This window comes from Leptonotus elevatus, chromosome 6, assembly GCF_054856555.1.
Source record: "Leptonotus elevatus isolate MCC_2025b chromosome 6, RoL_Lele_1.0, whole genome shotgun sequence".
Taxonomy (NCBI): Eukaryota; Metazoa; Chordata; class Actinopteri; order Syngnathiformes; family Syngnathidae; genus Leptonotus; species Leptonotus elevatus.
Genome location: NC_141244.1, coordinates 26900408 through 26926856, shown reverse-complemented (window position 1 = coordinate 26926856; position 26449 = coordinate 26900408). Strand labels below are relative to the sequence as shown.

Below are 26449 nucleotides of genomic sequence, written 5' to 3'. Positions count from 1 at the left end.
TGTGGAGGGAACTATGAACAGTTCCAAATCCAGTTCCAATGTTTTTGCCACAAAACCTTCAGGCTTCTGCTGCAAAGTTCAAAAGAAAAATAATTTGGCGTTTCCATCCAAATGTTTTGAAATCTTTAAGTGTGCAAAACAAACATGCGACTTCTGCCCGTTTCTATTTGTTATATTTTGTGAATATTGAGAGCAGATGAGACTGCGCCATGAGATGATGTCGTATGAGAGCATCTCTGCCACAAGTCGACAAAATAATCATGTTCGCTTCTTTTATTCATTGCAGAAATATATCCATTTCTTTTAGGGATGCGCGATAATATCGGCGGCCAATAAATATCGACCAATTTGACGTCATACAGATAGACCCGATAATACAGAAGTCCGCCGATAATAATAGACTTGCCGCGTTGGTCCATCTGACTCGAAAGTATGTTTGAATTCGAGTTAATTTTGCAAACACTTATCGGCTATCCTTTCTAAATGATTGGTTTATCGTATCGGTTGAAAATAGCATTATCGTGCATCTCTCATTTCTTCATGGACGGATAGAGATTGGTAGAAAAAAGAAGAATAGAAAGAAAACCAGAATAACCGGCAGGTCGGTTTTTTTTTTTAAATAATAAAATGTATATATATATATTCAATGTATGTTTTTTACTGTCAGTGTGATGCAGACTTTCGGTTAGGAGGCTCTCTCTCTCTCTCTCTCTCTCTCTCTCTCTCTCTCTCTCTCTCTCTCTCTCTCTCTCTCTCTCTCTCTCTCTCTCTCTCTCTCTCTCTCTCTCTCTCTCTCTCTCTCTCTCTCTCTCGAGGTGGGCGGGGGGAGCGCACGCGTGTGTTTACACCCGCTCGCTGTAGTAGAAGCAAACGCCGCAAGAAGCATACACACGGGCGACACATGAGTGGGCGGGGCCAGGAGCGGCCACGCCGCTGTCCAATCGGCGCCCGGCAATCCAATACTGGCTGCGCGCGTTGACCAATGGCGCGCGGCCCCCTCGGAAGCCCTCGGCCAATCAGCCACGCCGATGACGTGTGCACGTGGATCCCGGCACATGTTGACGCTCGTAAAGTGAAGAGAGAGAGAAAGAAAGAGCGAGAAAACACACACACACACACGCACGAGCGCACGAGCGCGCACGCGTGCACGCACGCACACCACAGGACGACGCGCGGCGGCCGCAGTGGACGTGGACGTGTGCAAGACGCCGGTCGCCCAGATGCTGCTCACCGCGCCCACCACTCACTGACGGAACCCACTCGGAGGCAAAACCGGACTTTGTGCCAGCTACTATTGTTTTGAGGGGCGGTTGATATCGAGAATACACCGAGTGAGTGAGTAACGTCATTTTTGGAGATGTGTGTGTGGGGGGGGGGGGGGGGGGGGGCTTCCCGAAGTTGGCAAGCTAGCTGCATCCTGTTTTGTTTTGTGCGCCTGCTACAACCTCAAAACGTTGACGACACACACAAAATTAAATAGCATAAGCAACATGACAAAAAAATCTATCAATCTATCTATTGCTATATTTACATAGTCTGAAGTATTTTTTAATCTATTTGTATTTGCTATGGATACAATAATAAAATGAGAGTCGTGTACATGCAAGTTGCAAATTGAAGTCTATATCATCATATATTTTTTATCACGTGCCACGACACTTGCTATTACAAATGTTCAGTTCTGTTGTTGACATTAACGTTTAGCAATCTCATAAGGGAAGCCAAAAAGTGTGTTTTATTGCAATGAGTCCAAACCGACGGAGTTTCATTGCTTCTCCTCTGAGGTGGGCGTGAAAAGTCAGTATCCTTGTGACCTCCCCCAGGGCTCAGGGTCCGGCAGGGATCACTCCCAGAGAGAGAGAGAGAGGGAGAAGAAAAAAAGGGATCGGGTGGGGGGTTGGTGGGGAAGCTAACAGAGCATTTGGTCTGGGCTTCGCTCTCATTGTAAAATGACAACAAAAACCCTGAGAGGAGCCGCGAGAGGAAGCCTTCGAATGCTGTCGAAATTGTTAACAAGGCCTCCTGTTTGTCATCAATATTATTGAAGGAAGTGGCGGAAGGAAGACGAAGAGGAGCGGCGAGCTGCAGCGCGAACGCAAGAGGATGAGGAAGGCGAGATGAGAGACATGTAGAGAGGAAAGAGAGGAGTTTGTGTGTGTGAGGGGGGGTGGGGTCTTGTGGTGAGGAAGGGGGGTTAGGATGGAGCTTCAGCCAGCCAGAGCCGGCGAGGGCGGCGCTACAAGCGGCGAGCACTGGAGCCGTGAAAGAACGAGATTCCGCTACTCTACGCTACGCTCGGCCTCCCATCCCCCCCCCCCCCCCCGCTCGCGTTTTCACTCTCTTCCGTCTCTTCAATGGGAGCGAGACGTGCACTCGCATTGTGTGTGCCCCCCATGCCATGTTAAAGTAGGACACCACCATTTTGTGTGGGCGCACGTGAGCGTTTGGCTGTAACTCTTGTGTCCCCTTTCGGCAGAGATGCAGTCCCAGGGCAGCACGTCGTCGCAACCCTCCTTCGACTCGCTGAGCTCCAGCGACAGCCTCCTGTTCAGCGACTCGGACGACGCCGACGTCTTCCTGACCGACGCCTCCTCCTCGGCCCTCCTGGAGGCGGCGGCGGCGGCGGCGGCGGGGGCGGCGGCGGGGGGCCCGTCGGCCGTCGCCGGCCGGGCGTCCGACAGACCCGGCTCGCAGTGGGCGTTCGACGGCTTCGGCCAGGTTCCCAAAACGCAGGGCGACCTGCTGTTTGCTCAGAAGGTGAGAAGCAGCAGTCTGGTGCTGAAGAACCCGTGGGGACCACTCGCGCTCATCCATTTCTCTGCCACTTCCTGTCACAGTGTGCCGAGCTGCAGGGTTTTGTCAGGCCGCTGCTGGAGCTGCTGAATGGGCTGAAGAAGGGCCGCTTCGACCGCGGTAAGCGTCCGCTCGTCGCCGCTTGCGTCTCACAACATGTCTTGAGGACGCGCGTCGCCAAACAAAAAAATGTCGCCATTCTCTGTTGATGACGGGAATTGGGGTCCAGACCCAAACGCCATATCCGGCCATCCGAGCCCAGACTTGACCTTTCCTCAGCCACTTTGTCCAACTCTTCTGCGGCGATGTCCTCAAGCCGGCCTCGAGACAAAGTCCAGGCCTCGAGCATGTCCTGCTCCTTCTTCCCCAGAGCTCCTCCCCCATAGAACGTGCCCGCATAGGCATCCTTATCAGCTGCCCGAGCCACTTCAGTTGACTGAGGGGCAACGGCTGAAAAATATAGAGAGCATTTGAAGGAAAATGTTCAGTTGTCACGCTATTGCATAGATTCTTAATTTTTTTTATCATTTGTAACGACTGTATTCTGCCTCCTGTTATTAGTGTGTGTAATTCCACTGTCGTCCACTGGATGGCAGCACCACATTTAGTTTGACGCAGTAAATTGTAAAGAAGAAGAGTGTGAAAACAAGAACTATTTCAAGCTCAAGGTGATTGAAAATGATGTAAAATCCTCTTCAATCCTGCTTTTTATGCCTAAAAAAGACGACAACTGTAGGCTCGTTTTACAAAGTACATCTTTTGGCATGATTATTTTGTCAAATAAGTTTTAGTTTTGGTGGAAAAAGGGTTTAGCTGGCTGCAGCGTCTCGATGCAAATGCTGACGGGAGTGGGTTCTGTTTGTGATTGACAGGTCTGAGTAGTTTCCAGCAGAGCGTGGCCATGGATCGCATCCAGCGGATCGTGGGGGTTTTGCAGAAACCACAAAGCGGGTAAGATGGACCCCAAAACCCTAACATCAGTATATCAGCTGTGGGGTGTATGCCACGGAGAAGGCAGGACTTCCCACTTCCTGGTTTTCACGTGCGGGCTGCATCCCAGTTTGCGCGCTTTGGCGTTTGTGCCTTTCGGTTGCGCGCTCCCGTCGACGGGTGCGAGTGTGTCTGTCTCAGATGTCCGAAGCATTTCAGAGAGTTGAGACGCCCTGCGTGCTCCCACCAATGGGCGGGAGCACGCAGTTGGGGGGCGGCGGGTGCGAGTGTTAGAACGCAGCCATCAGTGGCCGGAACCGACGCTGAAGTGTGAAACCCGGAAGTCGGTTGTCCGTGGCAGGGAAAATAACACTATAATATTATATTTTTTAATAGAAACATACAGGAGGTAAAATAAAAAGTCTATCCATCATAATTGAATGCTGCATTTTATTTGATTGTGCTGCTCCTTGTGGTGTGCTCGCCTTGGCCACCAGGAGGCAGCATAATACAGTTTTGTAATTGCTGACACAAAGAAAGAAGAGTCGTGCTTCTTGCTACGATACGAGTCATTTTTCATTGAGGAGACCGAATGAAACAAGTGTGACGTCGGGCGTCCAGATGTGCATGCAGATGTTCCTCTCATTGAACGTACAGTATGTGTGTAATTCTTCTTCCAGGGAGAAGTACCTCAACACGCTCCTCCAGGTGGAGATGATGCTGAAGCTGTGGTTTCCTCACGTCGCCGCCATCCCGCCGTCGGCCGCCCCCGGTGCGGCCGCATCGACCGCCTGCTCCCTCCCGGGCGCGCCGGGCGTGCCGGGCGCCACGCCGCCGCACAAGCACAGGGATCAGCTGCATATCCCGGTCAAGGTGAGCACGCGCCGCCCGAGCTTTTACGCCTTGGGGTGTTTCGGCGAGTCAATCAACAGAGCGGGTTCGCAGATTGTCGTCTGCCAATGAATGAGTGACTATGCAACGGCAACGCCTTGAGATACGAGTGACCCGATTTAAGAGCCATCAATTGGGCTTGTTTCGTTTTTTTTTGCGTTGATTTGCGAGCGTAAACTTGATATTTGAAAAACTGAATTCATCACGCTGCACTTTGGCAAACGAAGCAGAAAACAAAGAATTGTAAACAACCTTTGACTTACAAAGCCGTTTAGCAAAAGGCTAAAAATAAACAATGCAAAATGCCATTGAGGTGCTAACAGTTAACATGGAGGGTTGCGGTTTTAGAAGCAACAGATATTTCAACATAAACTGGCACAACACTTATAGATAAATAAAACAGTCAACTCACGTTAATAGCGGGGACAGGGTTCAGGCTATTCTTCTTCATTTGGGTTTGTATGTTTGTGTTTTGTACAATACTGCCTGCTGGTGGCCAAGGTGGGCACACCCCAAAAAATAAACAGCACCATGAATTGAGCTGAATCATGAAATCATGATGCTCAAACGGTTAAAATTCTTTGCGTATTTTTTAATTGTATTTATTTCGTTTTTGGGTCTATTTTTATTTTTAAATATATGTATTTATTTATGAATTAATATTTTGTCAGATTTTTATTCAAAAATGTTCACTATTCATTTTAGAATTGTATATTTCTTATATTCATGTTTGTGATTTTTTATGTTATTTATAAGTTTCAGATTTTATTACGTTTTTTCATTTTAATTTTGTATAATTATATATTTTATGTGTATTTCCTTTATTTTATTTCTTCATTGAAAACATTTTTTGTCCAATTATTATTTTTTATTTCAAATTATTTTAAATTATTTGATCATATTTGTATTCTTAAATTTAAGTTGTTTTTTTTTTAATGATATTCTTGCCCTGCAAAGTGTTACAGCCCAAGTGCAATAAAATGTTAGACTGAAGTGTAAATTGGGAGTTTTCCAGGTTTGTTATTTTATTTTGCCCTCCCTTCCATTGACTGTGAAGTGACTTTGCCGTTGCCGTTTGCAGAAACGCCGACTCAGCTGGACAGGAAGCGACTCTCCGACGCCCTCTCCGGGCCTCCCCAAGCGCCCTTGCGTCAGTGCACAAGAGAAGAAGCACCAAGTTGACAGCGAAGAAGAAGAAACCGCAGCAGGTAGCCCCTGCCCTCCTCCTCTTCCACCTCCTCCTCTTCCTCCTTTGCCGCCGCCGCCGTCGTCGTCGTTGCGTCAAAATCCCGCAAAGGGAAACGACAGTGACTCTGACAGTTCGGGCCACCTGTCAGAGTACAAAACGGCTCGGGGGTCCGAGCCCAGCCTCACCTGGGTGCACGTCGCTCCCATCCCGTCCATCGGGAAGTTGGGCGCGGCGGCGGCGGCCGGCGCTGCCGAGGCCACGCAGGACAGCGCCGTCTCCTCCACCACGCCCCCCGAGCACAGAAAGAATCTCAAGATAGCCTCGCGCTGCCAAAGCCAAGCCGTTGCCGTTGCCGTTGCAGTTGCCGCCGTTGCCGATGAGCATCGAGAGGAAGACCATCAGGACCGGCGCGCTCCCTCGGAGGCCTGAACGCCGCCAGAGGAAAATCCAACGCGTGTTGATAATCACACATCGTGTCAAAATGTGCAAAGAAATCATGGAGGAGGGTAGCAAGTAAACTCCAATTTCAGAAAAGATGACTGAATGGACCACTTCCTGTCAGGAGAGGAAGTTGCGAATGATGTAACCTTTTATGGGTTGTAGATAGACGCCACAAGAAAAAAGGAAACGGCATCCATACTGTACTGGACGAGTGATGCATTCAAGGACTCTGGAGACTATGGAAAGACAACAAACGATGTCGTCAACTCACGAATGTAATCGGAGAAAGCGCTCCCACGGTTAATTTATTCGTCCGTTGATCTGACACTGCATTTATTTATTATACTTGGTATTTATTTTTCAGGCAGCTGAGGAAAACGCACAGAGAGGGCGTCAACCTTTTTTTTTTTTTTTACCACATTGTTGACATGTGTTTGTCTTTGTTATCATCAAAACAAAGGACGTTTTGAACCGTCAGACTACTGTGCCTTTTTACCAAATAGGATGTGTTCATTTTTTGTTTTTCAAAAGAAACAATTGGTGCTTGGGATGCATTTATATTACATTTTGATTGTTTGCTTTCACACACAAAAAAACACAACACATCTTGACAGTAGTCACCCGGAACCGTCGTACATCTCACATGACCTGACAGCATCACGCGCGCTCGTTAGCCTGCTAGCGTAAATGTCTTCTTTTTAACGTTCTTCCAAAACAACAAAAGTCTGGTTGCCTCGATTCAACTTTTGGCAAGTGCCATAACACACCGGTCATTTTATTGATACTGTAACACTAACTTCAAAATGGCTCAGGAATTTCCGCTAGTAAGCTAACGCTTGTTAGCCTAATTGCACAGATGCTTAAATCATTTTTGGGAACACAAGAAGAATCCATTTGCCTTGATTAAACCTTTGCAGATCATCATGACAAATTGCTCATTTTATTGATGTTGTACCAGTAAGTTCAAAATGAGTCCGAAAATGACGCTAGCATGGGCTAACCATTGTTAGCCTACTCGCGTAATTGCCCCAGACATTTTTGGACCGTTTTATGTGCAAATAAGAGTCCAATTGCGACGTTTTGAACTTTGTGGACTTCCCTTACTGGGATGACTGACAACTTACACAAACGAAAAAAAAAAAAAAGACGACTTGGGCAAATGCGCTTTTAGGCTAACAAACCGCTTCAACCCGATTTCGGTAACACGCCTCCATTTTGTCGGCAGAGGCTATTCTGCCAGCCTTTTTTTTTTCCTCCACCTCCTGTCTGCTCCCACCCAAATGGAGGGAGCGAAGGAGGCGCACTGAAGGCTGGTGCAACTGCAAAACTTGAAATGATGGTAAAATGTAAACAAACTTGTCTTGACTTGCCGGCTGGCGAGCTGGCGACGCTTCCTCCTCCTCCTGTGCTGCTAACCCACATCGGAACGGCCCGAGTCCAAACATGGAGGAGGAGCGGCGGCCGCAGCGTCGCCAACAGCAACTTGTACTAAAGTGCTTGAAATATTTCCACTCAACTCTTTTGAAAAGTTTTTCCATTGAGCCAGCGAGGACGTCATGCAAACGTCTTCACTTCTGTTGTTTGACCTTATTTTGATTTATAGTATTTACTTCTTTTGTTTTCTTTCTTGCTTCCATTTATTTTTGTTTTTCATTCCTTTCTATTCAATGTTACTTTCTTTGTTTTGCTTTTTGTCTTTTCTTGTTTGATTTTATTTATTTTATTTTTTTGTTTTTTGTATCTCTTTGTTTTCTGTCAATTAAATGTATTTTGTAGAATTTTATTTTCAATTGGATTTTACTTTGACTTTTTATATTTGATTGACTTTTTTTATGCTTAGGGTTTTATTTGTTTTTGTTTTATTTGATTTTGTTTTATGTCTCACATGTTTTTAATTGATTTCAATTCATTTAATTTTGTGTTCTATTTGTTTTTTAATTCTTTAACATTTTTATTGAAATGTTAATTTGTTTTATTTTTGAGTTGTTAATTTTTGTTTAATTGTACTAATTTAGATTTTTGTTTTTTTTGAATTTGTATTTGAAGTGTATTTCTATTTACTCTATTTATTGAGTTGATTTCCATTGCTCGTTTGGTGGTTGCGAGACGAGATGTATTTTTGCGAGCCTTACGAGAGAGTCTTGACAAAAGACACCCCCCCCCCCCTTCCCTCCTCATCGGAGTCTGGCGTTTGGGGGAGTGTTTTGTATTTTGGGAGGGTTCGTCTTCCACACTTCCACTTTTTTCTACGGCCAAGGCGTGACCGATTGCACTTACTTTTTCATGTACCTTTTCTACGTCATCAACGACTGCTTGGGAAACATTTGGGAATCTTGTAGCCTTTCTTCTTCTACTTCTTGTTCTACTACTTTCCTTTGTCACTTCACCCCCCCCCCCCCCAGCACTGGGCTGCCCTCCCCCTCGTCGTTCATCTCCCTCAATCATGGTAGTTTTCCTGCCTTTGGTTCACCTTCACTCATTACTTACTCTGGCTACATTTTTTTTCAGTAACCACACAAAAAAGGAGAGTTTTGGAATAAAATTAAATTATTTTCAAAGCTGAAATGGGAACTCGTGTGATGATTTTTAAACAGATGTGAAGCATTGGGGGTGCACATTAAGAGGATGGACATTTTCAAATGTGTGTGTGACTACAACCTCACTAATCTGACTGTTGGGGGGTGGGTCGGGGGTGGGGGGGGCTGAGCCTGCTACCAGCTGCCAAAACAGAACACAACACTTGCTCGTGTGTGTGTTTCTTCAAATATGTCACGTTTGTGTGTAATGTTGAGGTAATTTTCAGGGTGGAGCGATTTCAGGGTGGGGCGCTTAAAACACTTAACGAGCCATCAGTCAAAAGCCCGGTAACAGCAAAACACGCTAATTTAAAACTGTCAAATGGATTTGTGCAAAAATGCAATCCAACATGATAAAAAATAATAATACATCAGTAAAAAAAAAAACAAGTCTAACAAAAAATGAAAGGGGAAAGAGAAAAATTTATGATTTTAACAAAAAATATCTAACTGAAACATGTGCACATTAAACAACAACATTGAAATTAAAATGAACCTAAATTAAAATGTTAAATAGAAAAACAAAAAGGAAAATGCAATCAAACATAATGAAAAAAAATCTGTAAAAAGGCATAAAAAAATCAAGCAAAAAAGAAAAATGTAATCCAAGTATCAATGATTAAAAAAGAAAAAAAAAGAAACAACAAAAAATACAACTGAAACAATTGCACAAAAAAGTGAGAAAAATAGGAGGAAAATAAATCCAACCTAAAAATAGAAAAATGAATTACAGAATCAATTATAATCTGCAAGAAATACAAGATAAACACAAAGCAAAAGTAAAAAAAAAAAAAGAATCTAGAATTAAAAGTGAATGAGGATACAAAATATATATCCCTGTTAGTGTCGTTATGTCTTCATGTTTGTGGTCAAATATCTGTTGCCAACACCAATGTTGCTCATTAGCACACGATTGTGTTTTACTTTGTTAGTCAATGTGTGTGCTTGGAATGCACAAAGTGTCTTTCTCTTTTATTTTGTTTAGTTTGACAGTAGCCGCGACCCTTGTGAGGAAAAGCGGTTAAGAAAATGGATGGATGAATAGTTTGACAGTAAACGTGAAGTGGGCGTGGCAGTCATCACCCACTTGAAGCCTCTTTTGAACAGTTAGCTGTTTATTGTCAAGTCACTTGACTTGAACTCTTCTTGTATCTCAAGTCAACGCAAAAATGGTCCAAAGGTCGGCTCACTCGTATCTCAAGGCGAATATGTGAATGAATGTTGATGGAGCTTGCGGCGGAATTGCCGTTCTATGCGAATATGCGCCATGTTGCATTTTTGTGAAATGTGGAGAAAATTTTAAGCTGTGGTGGGTGCGTGCGTGCAAGTGGGCGCGGGAGTGGCACATTTTCGGAGGGTGTGGTTTAATACCCCCGCCACCACCCCTCCCCCACTCGCTCTGGATGAAATCGGCCATGCCACACACGCACACATGTATAATCGCACACACACATAAAGTCCCAAAGAAATGCACCAATATTTCCCCCGCACGCACGCACACACGCACGCACGCAGAGCGGAGTGACACCCTGACTGTTGGTTGACGGGCCACGCTTGCGACACAACCGAGGGGAGTGCCCAACCCCCCCCTCGGCCCCCCCTTGTATCCATGCAGTTTTTAGCAGCGAAGCCCCTTCCCTCCCTCCCTCCCTCGCTCCCTCGTCCCCGGCTGCAGTCTGAAGAGGAGGAGGAGGAGGAGGAGGAGGAAGAGGAGGCCCGCTTTCTCTTGACTTTTGGAAAGACAACAGAGGACACGGCGCCTTGAGATACAAGTAGTGCCTGGACTCCTTCCCCAAATCCGCAATCACTGTTCCTTTACCATTTAAGCACCAAATCCATTCAAATGACCTTTAGCGAAAAACACGTCATAGTCCAAAAAGGGACAAATCCAATTTGACCATAATGGTAAATGTGTTTGTCTGAAGTGCGTAACCAAGCCTCATGTTGACTTTTTCGAAAACATATTGGAGCGTAGCAAGACCGTACGAGGTCGATGCGCTAACACACAATCTAAAAAGCTTTTCCTTGTTCGGGTTAGGTTGAAGCGTTTTCTCACTTTTGGTCAAGTTTTAAATGGATTCATGTCGTAGCAGCTAGCTAGCTATTGCTAAGCTAACCCCTGCGAAAAAATTTGTCAAACGTACCAACTATTGCATGACTTTACCGTTATTCTGATTGTAGTAGTTGGGATGATTTCCGTACTTGTATCTGTTGTATTGTGTTGTGAGTTACAAGCATGTTCACAGACCAAATTCAACTCCCATCTCGAGGCACCCAAAAACACATTTTATTGGCGAGCACCTGTGAACTCTTCCTAGCAACAAGGGATCAAGAACAATAACACAACTTACCAATTTGTCATTTGAAAACACACGCACACACACTTGCAAGTATTAGTCACCCAGTTCTCAAGGGGTAAATAAAAAACAAAACAAATTGCATGTTATTAGTCTGCCTCCCTTGCCTGGAGGTCAGAGGTCACGTGCGCATGTCTGTCTGCACCGAAGGAGGCTCTCCCACTCTTCAAGGGCGCACGTGCACGTCTCGTGACAACATGGCCCTAATTGGAGCAAAGTCGCGCCACAGGGCTGCCAGAACATCCTCCATTTCTTCGGCCCGCTTGTGTCGTGCCCACGACGCCATTTAACACCCGGCCCACGCAATTGTGGCCTATGCTCGACTAAACACCCTCGCCCAAATAAATGGGTTCAGCCTCTTTTTTTCCAATTTAGGACACGCTAAAATTGTTACTAATGACGGCCTCCTCTCAAATAAATGCCTCACCTCAAATAAATGTGTCTGTTTTTCAATCAGCAGTTCACTCACATGAATTTCAACAAACAGGTATTACAGCTGCAAAAATAAATAATAAAACTGCTCTTATCAAATAAATTCCTTAATAAATAAAAAATAGTTGTATTTCAAATATATCTCATATCAAATAGATTCCTTCTATGTTCACTCAACAAACAGAAAAGTCCAATGCTAATGTCACACATAATGTTACAAAAATAAAGGCATCCCCTCAAATAAATTCCTCACCTCAAATAGATGCCTCTCTTTTTCCCATCAGCTACATGTCCAGCACCATTCGCCCATATATACTTCGACAAATAGGATAGGATAGGATAAGCTGGCCTTAACTCATAAATAAATGCCACTTATCAAATAAAAGCCTTATTTTTAATACACGTCTCATGTCAAATAGACGCCTTCATCGTCCAATCCACAAACAGCAGTCAAGCTCATGTTAGAAAAAATGAATGCCTCTCCTCAAATAAACGGCCCACGCCACGCCCCCTTTTTCAAACAGCAGCTCTATTTACCCATATGCATAATTTGTAAAAATATATAAATAAATTAATAAATGATAATAAAAAGACCGCCTCCTCAAATAAAATCGCCTAAAAAGAAAGTTATTAAAATGTGTGCCACGCCTTTAATAAAGAGGCAGCGCACAGTGTACAAAAGAAAGAAAGTGTGAAAGATGGGCGGCCGGAAAGAAGACGGTCCGATTTGGGATTGAAGTACGTTCACGTGCTGGACGCTGTGGAGACGCCACGGAGGCGCTCGTGTGAACGTAAAGACAGCAGAGGTCCTCGGAGAGAGGATGATTTACTGCCTACTGTCAAATAAACTTGCAGCAAAGTGGGTCATGGTGATGAAACATAGCATAACACGCAATGAGTCAGACAAAAAGATGCAGCACTTGAGGGGGGGTCGGGGGGGGTCCAATGTTTTCTCATCAATTACCTTCTTACGTAAGAAGTCACTCGACGTACAGTAATGAGGCGCCATCGCGACGAGGCCTTCATTTAATGCGCCGCTAATGACAAAATCGTCAAGTCGATGGATTGGGATTAAGTGAAGAGGGAATACTTGGGAATGGAATAATAATTCGGACGTCTGTATTACAGCAAAAGCGTGTTTTGGGGAGAAGAGCATGCGTGTGAGCGCGCCGTGTGTGCGTGTTTGTACTTTATAGGAAGTAGTGCCCTATTGTCATTTGTGTGCACTGGCGTCATTACAAAATAGGCCGGCTGGCAAAAGGGGAGGGGGGGGGGGTGTTTGGGGTACAAAAACTACATGTGAGGTCCATGACAAAGGTGGCGTTGAATTTGAGAATTTGAGAGAAGGTCTTTATTCGGACACGTGCACTACTTCCATGTTGTGCTGTTCCATGACAAAATATCTTCAAATGAAAGCATCGCCTCGCATAAAAGCCTCATTCCAAATAGACACCCTTTTTTTTTTTTATTCCAAATAGATGATTCCCGAGTAACAGATGCCTTTTCTTTTCTTTTTTTTCTTCAATCAGTGAACAGCAATGTGCCGGACTCCTCTGATACAAAAGTACAGTACTGTGCAAATAAAGACCTTCTCTCTCCCTCCTCAAACAAACACCTCCATTTTTTTTTAATCATCGCTAAACAACAGCATGTCTATCTGCACACAACAGCATTTTCAGTGCGAGTTCATCCGTTTGTCTTCGCACATAAAACAATAGAAGCAGTTAGCAAAGGGTCTTTTTTTTTTTTTTACTTGTGCGATTGATTTTTATTAATTTAACGGTCAAGTATTTTATTTTAGTCTTATCACAGAGTCAACGCCTCCTTTTACTTGCATGACAGCAATTTAACAGTCGAGTATTTGAACTTTTTTATTTATTTTTTTAAAGTTTGATTATACAATATACTTTTTCCCCGTCAAGTATGGGCGGCGCTTCAGTCGTGTTGATTCTTGTGCCAGTCTACACAGTTTTTTCTTAAACCTTCTACGCTCTTAGTTCTTTATATTTTGTTTGTCTTAAATGTTGTTGACTGCTTGCTGCAACAATAATTGCCCTTACTTGAACTTGATCAACTTAGCCGAACACGTGTATGACAGTTATAAATTTAACAGTCGGGTAAATATTTGAATTCGTTCCTTTCTTTTAGCACAATCTCCGTAAACTGTGTCTCAGAATGGTCTTTAGCCATTAGAAAAATCATGGGATCTCCTGCATACATAATGACCTTGCATCCTGTCACACAGATAGCAGATTGTTTATAGAAAGACTGAATAAGATTGGACCCGATATTGAACCTTGTGGAACACCTGTGACAAGATCTCTGACAGTAGATTTTGTATTTTGACTTACATTTTAGTATTCTCACACAGTGGTTGGTTTCTGTTTTTACTTCATGGACTTGTGCAGTGATTTGGGAGTTTTGGCACAGGGTGGGATGAAGGGAAGAGGGGCGGGGGGGGGGGGGGTTGGGGGAGCGTGGTGGGGGTTCTATGTAGCAGACGAATGGTGGCCCCAGGCTCACTCGCGCTTTCGTGCTAACGCCACTCAGATGACCCATTTCCCGCAAAGATAGTCAAATGCTTGGGTGTGGATGTTTTTTTTTTTTTTTTTTGGGGGGGGGGGGGTCACCTGATCATCACATGTTCACAGCTGGGATCAATAGATAAACTACGTTTTACTCCACTCTGATTAATCAGAATCAATGAATGACAATGAGCTATTGCTGAATAACCCCCTCAAGGCAATTTTGTCATGAGTTTTATGCATTACGCTTCATTCTATTTATATTACATTGACTGAGAACAATAAATTTTACTGTTCAAATGAGCAACTTATATTTGCAGATATAGCTCCTCCTACCAACTTTTTTTTTGTCTGTGTATATATATATATATATATATATATATATATATATACATATATGTATATATTATGTTAAATTGAGTAATATATGTATTATAACAGTTACTCAGTGTAATATATATTTTTCAAACGGTCATGATTGTAGTAGGCTACGAGTGAATGTACAGCAATGTATAAATACTGTACTTGACAAGATGGTTGTTGTTTTGACTGCCGCTAGGGGGAGACCACTCGAAAACCTCAACCAGAGCCTGAAGTTGTCGAATGAAGAAGATTTTAAGTGCTTCCGCTTCCGGGTTACTCAACAACAACGTTGTGTGAACGGACGAAGCCGCGCGACTCAACTCAGAGTTGTCGAGAAAACTTCGTGCTTTATTGTGTGAGAAACGTCTCAAAGCGGATTTGACCTGTCTTAATTTTACGACGCTGGTGTCCTTATACCGGATCACGGAAAACAGAAAAACTTTGTAAGGTAACGAAGCGGCTATTTTACGTCCTATGTGCTAACAGTGCTAATGTTAGCATGTAGCCTGATAGTCACTTTTCGCGGCTGGCATTGACTTGACAGGACTTTCAGTCAATCACATTTGCGAGACACATTTTTATTTGACTGTCATCTTCTCATATAAATGACATGGCTGCAGTTTGCCCAGTGTCTAAACTGAGCTCGCGAAACCGTTAAAGTACGACTGACTTGCGCTTATTAGTCTACAACCAGTAATGTGCTTGATCGTGCGTCTGAAATGGAAGGAATCCCCTTTGGTAAATGTTTGTGTGTATCTTGCAGACGAGAGGATGTCGGTTCCTAAACGGGAGGTGGAGGAGTTGAGGCCGTGGGTGGAGCGCACCGTGAAGAAGGTGCTCGGCTTCTCGGAGCCCACTGTGGTCACGGTGGCTCTGCAGTGCGTGGGGAAAGGTCTGGACAAAAGGAAAACAACAGGTACACTTGCATGTTGGATTTTTTTGGTACCCCTGTGCTTTTTAAACACATGTGCTACAAGAGGCCCAGCGGGGACAAGGGTAAATTCTCCTTCGACACACGAGTACAGCATGCCCAATTTGGATACGACTTCTTATGTAGTTGTTTACGTTACTAAAACAAACGTGACTTTTATTGTGAACGGAATGCATCTGGAATAACACGACTTAACATGACCCAGCAATTTTTTTTACGGAAGGAACTAACATGCAGAGGCTCATCTCAGACTGACAGAGAGGCAAGGTGGGACGAGGTAGAAATATTTGGCAGGAATAAGACGCCGCTCCTCGATCTCCTTATTTCATCGAGACATTTACGTAAGGTGATGTGTCACAACATTATCGCACGTAAATTATATCAATTTAACACGTGGCATTAGTCTTCACAACTTTACAGATGCAACTTGCGAGGGCGATTGTGAGAATTTCAGGTACCCTTCCTCACCTGAATGTAGCACATTATTTGGCTTTTGATGACGTATAGGATCCTCCCCCTTAAAAGACTAACTAAAAATAAATGCCTCGCCTCAAATGTATGCTTTCTTTTTTTTAATCGGCTTTGGTTATATTATTGTGAAGGGAAACTCAAGGTTTAGTGTTGATTGTGAGTTCTAGTTCAGTTGTCGATTCCCACTTGATTCCTCATAGACCAGCTGCACCCTTTCCTGAACGAGTCGGCCGGGAGTTTCGTCGAGCGTCTTTTCGAAGCTTTGGAGGAGAGCCGCGTTTCCCGAAGTAACAAAGGAAATGGAGGAAAGACCCGCAAGAGAGAGCTGAAGGTAAACGAGGACCACCTGAATGCAAATGGCGTGACTTTGACCCGAAAGGTTTGAAAGCTTAATCACATGTCGGCGGGCTGCTTCTCAGGATGCGTTTAGTGACGAGACAGACACGGGTGGTACGAAAGGCGCCACGCCGACGGCTGCCGCTGCCGACAGCGGTACGGTAACCAAACGCAAACGGGTACCTCGCTTTCAGGAGGTGGAGGAGCCCGAAATTGTTCCGGGACAGCCCTCGGAGAGCCCGGGCATGCTCAGCAAATTGCAGGTACGCCGTCGCCGCCGACCTCATCCGCAATATACGATATTAATTGTGGAGTCTCCCGGCTCTGCCGATTTTCTGAATTTCTAACTTTTGTGTGTCATCAGATCAAACAGATGATGGAGGAAGCCACAAAGCAGATTGAGCAGCGAAGGAAGCAACTAAACATTACATCTCCTGCTCAGGTAATCACAGCGAGTCCTTGACATTTGCAAAAATTGTTAAATGATGCAGTGGACCCTTGTTATTTTGGAGGGATTTTTTTTTTTACCCTAAAAATCTTGGACCAAGCAGAGATGTCAGATTGCCAAAAAGCGTTTTCAATGAAAATACGGTTCACTTGCCCCAAAAACACAACCAAAAATGTTGTGTTTTTTAATGAGGAAAATAGCAACCTAAATGTTCTTAGTAATATTGTATTTTATAAAAATCATATCATGTTTTCATAAATGTATTGGGTCTAAAGTAATTAAAGAGTTTTTCTGTATGATGATTTAATGCTTCAATCCAATAAATTGTCACTCGGACAAAGACGTGGCTCTTCTTCGTATGTATTCACATTGCCATAGTCAGTGACTTAATAGGCAGCAATATAGTCTTTTTTTTCACATGGGATGAAGAATATATGCCTGTGATTATTGGCATATTGTCTGTCCACATGTACAGGGCCGAAGTTTGTGTGCAAATGAAAATTGTCTTTAGGGGTTTGTATTTTTTTCTCCCCTTCATTTAGGGATTGATCATAGTGGGTGAAAAATCCAGACGCAATGTTGACATTTTCCTCCTCCACCCGACAGACACAAATGGAATCTCCCATGTCCCGCCTCCTCGGCCACGCCGGTGGGGGCGGGTCCATCATGCCCTCTCAGGCGGCCAGCTTTATGAACGACGCCATCGAGAAGGCCCGCAAGGTCGCCGAGGAGCAGGCGCGCCTCCAGTCCCAGATGTCCGTCAAGCCCAACGTCCTGGGAATGTTGGGAAACTCCATCCCTCACAACTTTGTGGCTCTGGCCAACCTTCACGCCATGGGAATCGCCCCACCGTCAGTAACGGCCAGAGAGGCGCAAAACTGTGTTTGGATGCCCGTTGGCTGAAAATGTTTTTCTTCTTCCAGCAAAGTGGAAGTGAAGGAAGTGAACAAGCCGACGCCGCTCATTCTGGACGACAAGGGCAGGACGGTGGATGCCACCGGCAAAGAGATCGAGCTGACACATCGCATGCCAACGCTCAAAGGTAAATGACAAGATTCTGCCGAATGAATTCAGAGGTTTGTTTCTAAATGGATCTTTTTAGGCCGATGCTGAGTGCAATTTTTGGCAGTAAAAAATTCCAATAACAGATTCATTGGTAATTAATAACCACTGGAGTAGGGAACGGATTAAGTCAATTGTCCTTCTTTTTAAGTGTGTTGAAAAGGACATACGTGTCGGAGGTGTGTTATTAGGTGCGCCTGACGTTTCCTCCTCTGTGTCCAGCTAACATCCGGGCGGTGAAGAGGGAGCAGTTCCGTCAGCAGCTCAAAGAGAAGCCCGGGGAGGAGCTGGAGTCCACGTCCTACTTTGACAACCGCGTCACAATAATCACACCTCAGCGGACTCGCAAGAGCTTCAAGTTCCACGAGCAGGGCCGATTTGAGAAGATCGCTCAAAGAATTCGAACAAAGGTCGGGCTTCGCGCCACCTGGAGCGTTATGGGACCTTCTGGCGGTCCACTTTCAACGTGAAAGTTTGTTTGCTCCGGCAGGCCCAGCTGGAGAGGCTGCAAAATGAGATTTCCCAGGCGGCGAAGAAGACCGGAATCCACGCGTCCACCAAGCTGGCCCTGATTGCTCCCAGGAAGGACATCGGCGACAGTGAAGTGCCCAACATCGAATGGTGGGACTCCTTCATCTTGCCCACCAACATTGAGATGTAAGACACTCTGTTAATTCACTAAATATTGAACGCAGTGTTTCCCCCAGCATTTTATTAGCCCGGTGGTCCGCCAGGCTTTCCGTTCCTTTACTGTTTCAACATATCTGTGTTTGTAAGAATTTGGGTTCAATTTTGATGCTCTTTTTTCCCCCCTCTTCCCCATCAAGAAAGCCAGAAACCAAACTCGACGAGGTGGTACTTTTCGGAGTGACCAATTTAGTGGAACATCCTGCCCAAATTAGCCCTCCAGGTAAGTGTATGACGTGAAACTCGTCTGTTTTTACTTGCTGCATCATTGCTGTAATCCTCAAGGACTAAACCGGTTACAGTGTTTGTGTGTGTGTGTGCTTTTTGTGTCACCAGTTGACAAGGACAAGCCCGTCACGCTGGGCGTGTACTTGACCAAGAAGGAACAGAAGAAGCTGAGACGACAGACTCGGCGGGAAGGCCAAAAAGAAGTGCAAGAAAAGGTCCGTCTCGGACTGATGCCGCCACCGGAACCCAAAGGTATGAAGAATGACAACTGGTCGAGATGAAAAAAGAACACGGCGAACACACGCTGTCCTTTCTTTGCAGTTCGCATCTCCAACCTGATGAGAGTTTTGGGCACTGAGGCGGTTCAGGACCCCACCAAGGTGGAAGCGCACGTCAGAGCGCAGATGGCCAAGAGACAAAAGTCCGTCGTCCGCCACGCCACTCTTGCTTTAACCGAATGGCTGTTGACTCGTTGATGTCGTCTTTGTGCAGAGCCCACGAGGAGGCCAACGCGGCTCGGAAGCTCACGACTGAGCAGCGCAAAGAAAAGAAGGTGAAGAAGTTGAAAGAGGATCTCGGCAATGGCGTGCACATTGCGGTGTACAGGTTAGTAAAGGGAGCGCATACGCGGGAATCCAATATTCTGCTACTCTCAAACCGAGTCTGCTGTTCCCGCTCAGGATCCGTAACCTGCAGAATCCAGCTAAGAAGTTTAAAGTGGAAGCCAACGCAAACCAGCTCTACTTGACTGGCACCGTCGTTTTGCATAAAGATGTCAACTTGGTTGTGGTGGAAGGAGGTGAGCAGGTGGAAAGGTCAAGCGGCATTGTGCGGCCTGTTGTACCGCCGACTCAGCAGTTACATAGATGGAAATGAATCTGCACAATGAACTGACCAGTTACAATATTGCATTTTCAACAAAATGAATGTAGCTTTTTTTTCTTTTCTTTTTTACAAAATGTATCTACAAAACATTGAAACTTTGACCATATTTGGAAATTAGGAGGTTTTCCGACGAGATTGCATTGAGCTGGCGTACCTAATGATGTGGCTTCAATTCTTCTTCTGACCTATGGTGTCTTGTTCCAGGCCCGAAATCTCAGAAGAAGTTCAAGAAGCTCATGATGCACAGAGTCAAGTGGCAGGAGCACAACTCCAAAAGAGACGGTGAGAGACACGTTTGCCTCCTGTTGTTGTGACGATATGCGGAGCTCATGCGCGTCCGATGGCTTTTGCATCCAGATGCGGACGGCGACGACGACACCAGGAGGAACAACAAGTGCTGGTTGATTTGGGAGGTGAGTGTCGCACAATGTGTCCCGATGCAAATAAATACGGACATTAGCTGCTTTGTGACAGTCCTCCGTTGAATAATGTCCAGGGCACAGCCAAAGAGCGATCCTTTGGGGACATGAAGTTCAAGCAGTGTCCCACAGAAAACATGGCCAGGGAACACTTCAAGAAGCACGGCACTGAACACTACTGGGATCTGGCTCTCAGTAAGAGTGTTCTGGACAGCCCGGACGATTGAAGACCTGAACGGGAAGAACGAAAGCACCTCAGTCCGACAACTTCAAAACAGCCCCTCCCTCCCTCCCTCGGACTTATTGGCCGGCTTTACATGACGTCTGACTGACTGACAGATTGACTTGAACTCGGCACCATAAAAGCTTTTTGTGGATATTTCTGCAGGACACACGAAGTGACAGGTCGACATGTAGAAGACGACGCTTAACCAAGCCTTTGTGGAACATGTTGCAGATCACGTTTGTATGTATGTATGCGAGTGAGTGGTACTGCTATATGTGATTTTTTTTGTTGTGATTATTCTGTAAGATTATAATCGCTTAGCCACACTTTTCTGTTATGAGACCATTGAAGTGTATTGAGTCACATTGTCAATAAAAGTCTATCCCTTCAGTTAATGATGAATGTTATTATTGTCAAGGCCTATACATTCAAAAACATGCTCAAGAATTGCTGTACATGCTTTATAAAAATAGTTAAAAAGTTTATTAATGGAAAAATAACACATTTGGGCTGTGATTTTGGGTCAATTTGTTGCCTATTTCTGAAAACTAAACTCGAAAAAGAGCACGAACAGCTGCAGCTGTTATTATATTGTATTTTTAAACAACCCCCCCCTCCCCGTCTCAGACACACGCATACTCACGACGAGCACCCTTCTTACCACTTTCGTTGTTACACTTAGTAAATAACTTTTAAAATAGAATAAGCTACTGAAAATAGGCTAATGTGCACACTCGTCACCCTGGCAGCACATGAAGCTGATGGCGATAAATTGTCACCTTACGTTAAAGTTTTTCTTTTTAATCTTACAAAAAGTTACAAATGAAAATCCGCGATAAACGAACCGCGAAGTAGTGAGGACACACTAAACGGTAGTAAGAAAAAGTTGGGGGTGTGTCCGGTATTCGATGTGTCGGATTTTCGCGGGCATCATCCGTCCGTCCATCACGCCCCACTGCAATATGATTGGCTCCTGCATGCAGGCGTGAAGTCAGATACTCACGCTCCCGCTTGGGGACTGGAAGCATCAGCCAATCATATTGCAGCTGCGCACGTCCTTCAACCAATCATTGCAGCGGGGCGCATCCAAGCAGGGAAGCTTCTTGAGCACAGCCGAGCGAGAGCAGCAAAGATGGCCGCCGGTTCCGGAGCTGCGAGCGGCCACGGAGCCCGCAGCTCTAATGCTGCGTTGGAAGCCTCTCTGGACCGCCGCTTTCAAGGAATATCCAACACCATGGACTCTATCCAGAGCCTCTCGGGATGGTGCATTGAGAACAAGAAGCAGAGCGGTCTCGTCGTTCGCTACTGGATGAAGTGGATCAAGAAATGTGAGTAGCCCGAGCGAGCTAACGCTAAACCGAAGCTAAGCTAAGGCTAATTCGAGTGCAATTGTGTCCCGAGACGACACAAATTGACCAAGGGATTAGAGTACGAAACTGTGTTGTATTATCCCAGGAATAAACGAATTTCGTAATGCAAGAAAAATAATGTTTTTATTCAAGCTAATGCCAATGTCTTCCTCCAGTTGGCTGCAAGCTTGCTGACAGTCGGGCCTCCGAGTCCAAACATTATTTTTTGTCACGAAATCATGGGCACTGCTGAATTAAACACGTCCCGCCGCTGTACGGCTACCTGCTCGTTACGTCTTTTGTGACGTTTAATGCAAGTCTTAATTCAAGTCGTTTTGCGTGCTGAATATTTCAGGTTTGGGCTGACAGTCGTCAATAAAGCGTGGCTTATGTTTGTTGTTGCACTTGTCTATGTGCTGCTTTGCACCATTTGGGCTGCGTGTATTTGTTGGATGAGTCATTCAATTAATATTCGGAGGGGTCCAGTTGCAAGGAATTTTTTCAGGGAAAAGGTCCGCAGTGGATTTCAAAATGTTTTGGTTGTCGTAGCCATCTTGTCCAACAATATCAAACGTTTTTTTTTGTTTTGTTTTTTTGGTGGTGTGTCATATACGAGCTTTTGCTTTCCATGAAAAACTAACCTATCTTTACCATAAAACAAACGTCTTTGATCAATCTGAAGGACAACAGTGCATGTACAGGAATAAACACATTCCCCAAAGCACAGAAGGTAGTGGCTAATGGGTCAATCGCAAGTTTTGATTTTGTTTTGCCACAGCACGGTTATCAGGCAGTAGGACACACTTTGCCTCTTTTGAAATGCGGTAAAAGCCTCTTTTATTTCCTTAATTCCTCAAATAAAATGCAATAATGGTCCAATTGTTCAATAAACAGGTGAAGCAAAATGGCCCATTTTCAACTCCCCGACTGGCGGCAAGAAAAAAAATTTAGTTAAAAAAAACGTACGTACATTTGAACTCTCTTCAGGTATAATTGTATGTGAAAAGGGAATGTTGTAAATTGTGGGATTATCCGAAAGGAAAAATGAACAAATAAAAACAAAAACACAACAAACTTTTGGTACGACCACTGTAGCATGAGCTGGCACGCGTTAACTGGCGCAGAATTTGTTCTTGGAGTTCTCACCCGATTCCTGGCCAAATAACGCCAGCAAAAAAACGTGTTCCTTCCTTTACAGCGGGAACGTTGCTAAATGCTTTTTCTCGTTTTCCCGAAATCAAAAGCTCCCCGGAGCAGATGTTCATTTGCTCTCTTTTGCTTATCTTGTGATTTTTGGCCTCTGAATTCAGCGGATATGTTTGTGCAAGCGTGTGTTTCGTTTGGAAGCGCTGCTTAAGGTTCCTGCTTTTTATTGAAGTCAGGCTCTGGCAACAGTTTTGAGCTGGCTTCTGGAAGAAAAGACACGTATTCCACCATACATTCTTAAAAACTCTTTTCTGAACTTTGGAACAAGCCAAGCCGCGTCTTCGAACCTGCAAATCTCTTCCGGTATCAAAAGGTTTGATTGGCTCATTATGGTCACATGATCACAACTCGGGCTAGCATCGTTCTAAAAACAGCTGCACAAGTCTGTGATGGTGGCCTGAGTGTAAAAAGTAACAGATGTTAAATGTTTAAAAGGGGGCGAGTATGGACTCATTGCGATTATTTTATTTTTGATGTTCATTCTTATATGATGGAAGAATGATCATTTGATATTTTGTTGGTTGTCTTTATTGTTTAGTATTTTCTTCCACAGAATGGTCTCTTAACAATTAAATTTGCCAAAAAGCAGGATGTGAGTTAATTGCAATCGCAGCAGGCGTGTTGAGACTTCAAATCAAGTAGTTGATTCTGTTTTGATTGGATTTCCTGCCGCTGACTAGACGGCACGCGTTGGGTTGTTCACGACGAGCCTCATTAGAACGTCATCCTTGTTGTTGTCCTTGAGTGGAGCCGCTGGAATGAGAAGACCAGCGGATGCTGACGAAGCTGTTAGTCAAAAAGTGGCCATCTTTGGTGAGCGACGTCCATTTGAGCTCATGCAGCGTCATTTTTGGGGGGGGGGGGGATCTGAAACGACTCGTCGTTGAAGAGCTTTTTTAACAGGGTCGTCAATCAATTGGATACGCCATCATTCTGTGAGTTGTGTTGACTTCATCATGTCCCGAAGCAATGAAACAAAATGGCGGCACAGCAGAAGCACTGGGCTCGTTTGCTGTCGAAAGAAAGGAAATGTCATGTTGAGGTCATGCACACTCGGCCTGTCACTAATGAATCTTTTTAGAATTGATTATTCCATCGAGGATGCTTTGGAAGAAAAAAAGGGATGGAAAACGTTTTTATCTGAATAAATTGGGGGGGGGGGGATGATAGACAAATGAATGGCTTACTGGAATAAATGTTGCAGGCCACAAACGTAAGCGCTGGCAGACTCCTAATCGCTGTGTTCGTTCCCGCGTTGCCATCTTCATGCGCCCCCTGCTGTGCTTTCCAGTATTTGCACGAAACTTCACTTTCGGACTCATTTTTAGTTTTATATGGCTTATTGGCATTTTGTCATCTCTGGGCTGTTTTCAATTGTCTCTCTATTTAGCCAATGCTTAACAATCAATGTGGTCATTTAATGCTGGCGGCATTTGAAGACTTTTACCTTTTTTTTTTATCTGTAATGTTTTCGTGGCTCCGGGTGAGTCATGTGTCGTCGTGTCCTTGGGCAAGGCACTTGGTACACATTGCCTCCAGTGCTACTCACACTGGTGTATGGAAGGTGCGAATGTTTGGTGGTGGTGGGAGGGGCCGTAGGCGCACCCTGGCAGCCACGCTTCCTTCAGCCTGCCCCAGGGCAGCTGTGGCTACTTAAGTCGCTTAACGTCACCGCATTGTGAATGTGTGAGTGCACGAATAATGTAGCCGTTCCATTGTAAAGCGCTATATAAATCCCGTGTATTATTATTATGATTATGATTGTTATTTCATGTATTGTTTGCTTGTCTTCATGTTTGATAGAATGCAGGTTACACAGTGACATCAACAACCGTTAGCAAAATGCTAACTTAAATTGTTACATCCTTTGCAGATGATTTGTTTGTAGTAATTTGTTATTGACCGATGGTGATTTATTTTTCTTTTTTCTAAGGCCAATGCTGATTCTTAAATTTGGCAGACAAATTCCGATAACCAATTAAATGTCGGATTCAATTCTAGTGGTCTTTTTAAAAACCTTTTTAATATACATTTATTCCCTTTAATGTTGAGTGACCACTTTTTTCCTTGCTGTGAAGTAGTGCTGAGCTATTTTTTTGGGGGGGGGGGGTCACATTTTATCACAAAATAAGCCATTTTATATCACAATAAATACCACGTTATAAATAGTTTCACTTTTTTCATAAAAAAAAAATGCAATACAGTGTTTCCCACAGATTTGAAATCTACTCAGGTGGGTGGACGGGAGGTGGGTCTCAGTCCTGTGACGGCAAACTAACGTTGCATGCAGTATATCCTGTCGCAACACGTATAAAAAAAAATAATAAATAAATATATTTTTAGTACATTTTCTTGAAAACTTGGGGGGTGGCTAATTTGCTTGGGTGGCTCGCCCAAGTATTAACACAGTGTGGGAAACACTGCAATATACTATGACTGATTATCGTTTCTCACTTTATTTTCAAGAAGGGCTTGTCAATAAATCCAATTACTGCTAATTCAATTAATCGCCATTTCAAGATTGAATCGTTGAAAATGAGCTAAATCATGAAATTTAGCAAATTGATATCAATAAATATACTTTTGTCTTCTTCTGGATTATTGAAAGCTGCTGTTTTTATGTTCTGTTACAATCCAAATGTTATTTTGAGTTGTCATTTTGGACAAGTGGCAAAATGCTGGGTGGGTGCTTTACAAGACGTGTTTACAAATTAAGCTACCAAACACTTAAATGTGGCATTTAAGCACAAACTGAAAGTTAAGTTGACCTTAAAACCGATTGAGAATCAGTATATTTATTTATTTTTAAATAAATGTTGGGTTTATTAGATTCAAATTGTAATCATCCCGAATGACCCCCAAAAATGAAGATTTTATTTTTGGGTTATATCTCCCAACCCTATTTTTAAGTGACATTGAAAATTCAAAATGTGTCCAGTCGTACAGCTCTGTAAAATGATCAAATGTAAAAGGCCTGCATATTTTAGCCAAAAAGAAGATATCAATGGAAATAAAAAGCATGACCAAATAGTTTCAGATATTTCCAGTAATAAAAGGAATAAATACATTTTCAAAGAGCAGTTTGACGTTTCTGATACCTGTAACCTGCATTTACCTGCAGCCGTGTCTTCCCATTAGAATGACGCCAATAACGGATTGAAAATGCTCCACATAAACCCCTCAGTCGCATTTGAATGCAATTTCATCCCCATTGAGGTGGTGTGCCGGATTCCCTTTGCCAGTCCAAATCAACGTCATGTAACCGGTTCATTCGGAATAGCCAGAACGCGTCCCGTCTTGGCGTGCTCTGCCTTGTGTCGTCACGTCGTCGTATCTGCACTTGAAAATGTCTTCCATCAACGAATTCTGGCTAAATGGATGAATGAACGCCAGCTTGCTGAATCACATGATGTTCATTGTTTACATCAACCTCTGCGTGTCACATGGCTGGGAAATAGCGCCGAGCAGCACAGGTGGCAAAGTCCGGTCCTCAAGGGCCGCATGTTTTTGAGGATTCCCCTCCTCCAACACACCTGATTCAATGAGCTGATCATTTGATTCCGGTCATCAAGGGCCGCAGTCCTGCATGTTTTTGAGGATTCCCCTCCTCCAACACACCTGATTCAATGAATTTGCTGATGAGCTGATCATTTGATTCCGGTCCTCGAGGACTGGATTTTGACACCTGTGACTTAAATCAACCA

The 26449-nt window shown here is 44.2% G+C and overlaps 3 protein-coding genes across 7 annotated transcripts in view; all 3 read left to right on the top strand.

Moving 5' to 3' along the window:
• Positions 1-1132: 1132 nt before the first annotated feature.
• On the top strand, positions 1133-8748 carry LOC147173021 (uncharacterized). Of its 4 annotated transcripts, none has more exons than XR_015095384.1 (7): positions 1133-1331; positions 2477-2757; positions 2838-2913; positions 3666-3744; positions 4404-4596; positions 5696-6316; positions 6407-8748. XR_015095384.1 is itself a non-coding variant. In XM_086078670.1 (7 exons), the coding sequence occupies exons 2-7, from the start codon at positions 2479-2481 to the stop codon at positions 6230-6232; spliced, it is 822 nt and encodes a 273-aa protein (XP_085934796.1). In that variant the 5' UTR covers positions 1133-1331; positions 2477-2478; the 3' UTR covers positions 6233-8748. The 4 variants fall into 4 exon arrangements, 3 of the variants coding, with proteins under 3 accessions (XP_085934796.1, XP_085934794.1, XP_085934795.1); XM_086078670.1 differs by having other exon boundaries at positions 5696-5822; positions 6165-8748; XM_086078668.1 differs by having other exon boundaries at positions 5696-8748.
• Positions 8749-14774: 6026 nt separating this feature from the next.
• prpf3 (PRP3 pre-mRNA processing factor 3 homolog (yeast)) lies at positions 14775-20585 on the top strand. The gene is made up of 17 exons (XM_086078330.1): positions 14775-14945; positions 15261-15413; positions 16100-16230; positions 16319-16498; positions 16600-16677; positions 17290-17534; positions 17607-17725; positions 17968-18155; positions 18236-18402; positions 18573-18655; positions 18769-18912; positions 18982-19081; positions 19153-19266; positions 19341-19459; positions 19750-19827; positions 19903-19958; positions 20042-20585. Exons 2-17 carry the CDS (start codon positions 15269-15271, stop codon positions 20189-20191), a joined length of 2097 nt encoding a protein of 698 aa, XP_085934456.1. The 5' UTR covers positions 14775-14945; positions 15261-15268; the 3' UTR covers positions 20192-20585.
• Positions 20586-21294: 709 nt separating this feature from the next.
• The window catches only part of rprd2b (regulation of nuclear pre-mRNA domain containing 2b), a 20585-nt gene continuing 15430 nt past the window's right edge, over positions 21295-26449 (top strand). For both annotated transcript variants that reach the window (XM_086077354.1, XM_086077353.1), the window contains exon 1: positions 21295-21518. In XM_086077354.1, coding sequence (XP_085933480.1) covers positions 21323-21518 — 196 coding nt within the window. In that variant the 5' untranslated portion in view covers positions 21295-21322. The remainder of the gene's footprint in view (positions 21519-26449) is intronic.

Coding starts and splice junctions, on each gene's coding strand:
- prpf3 (XM_086078330.1), top strand. CDS start 15,269: ATGTCGGTTCCTAAACGGGAGGTGGAGGAGTTGAGGCCGTGGGTGGAG. Junction 19,460..19,749: donor CTTGGTTGTGGTGGAAGGAG/GTGAGCAGGTGG, acceptor GTCTTGTTCCAG/GCCCGAAATCTCAGAAGAAG. Junction 19,959..20,041: donor AGTGCTGGTTGATTTGGGAG/GTGAGTGTCGCA, acceptor AATAATGTCCAG/GGCACAGCCAAAGAGCGATC.
- LOC147173021 (XM_086078668.1), top strand. CDS start 2,479: ATGCAGTCCCAGGGCAGCACGTCGTCGCAACCCTCCTTCGACTCGCTG. Junction 3,745..4,403: donor TTGCAGAAACCACAAAGCGG/GTAAGATGGACC, acceptor TTCTTCTTCCAG/GGAGAAGTACCTCAACACGC. Junction 4,597..5,695: donor AGCTGCATATCCCGGTCAAG/GTGAGCACGCGC, acceptor TGCCGTTTGCAG/AAACGCCGACTCAGCTGGAC.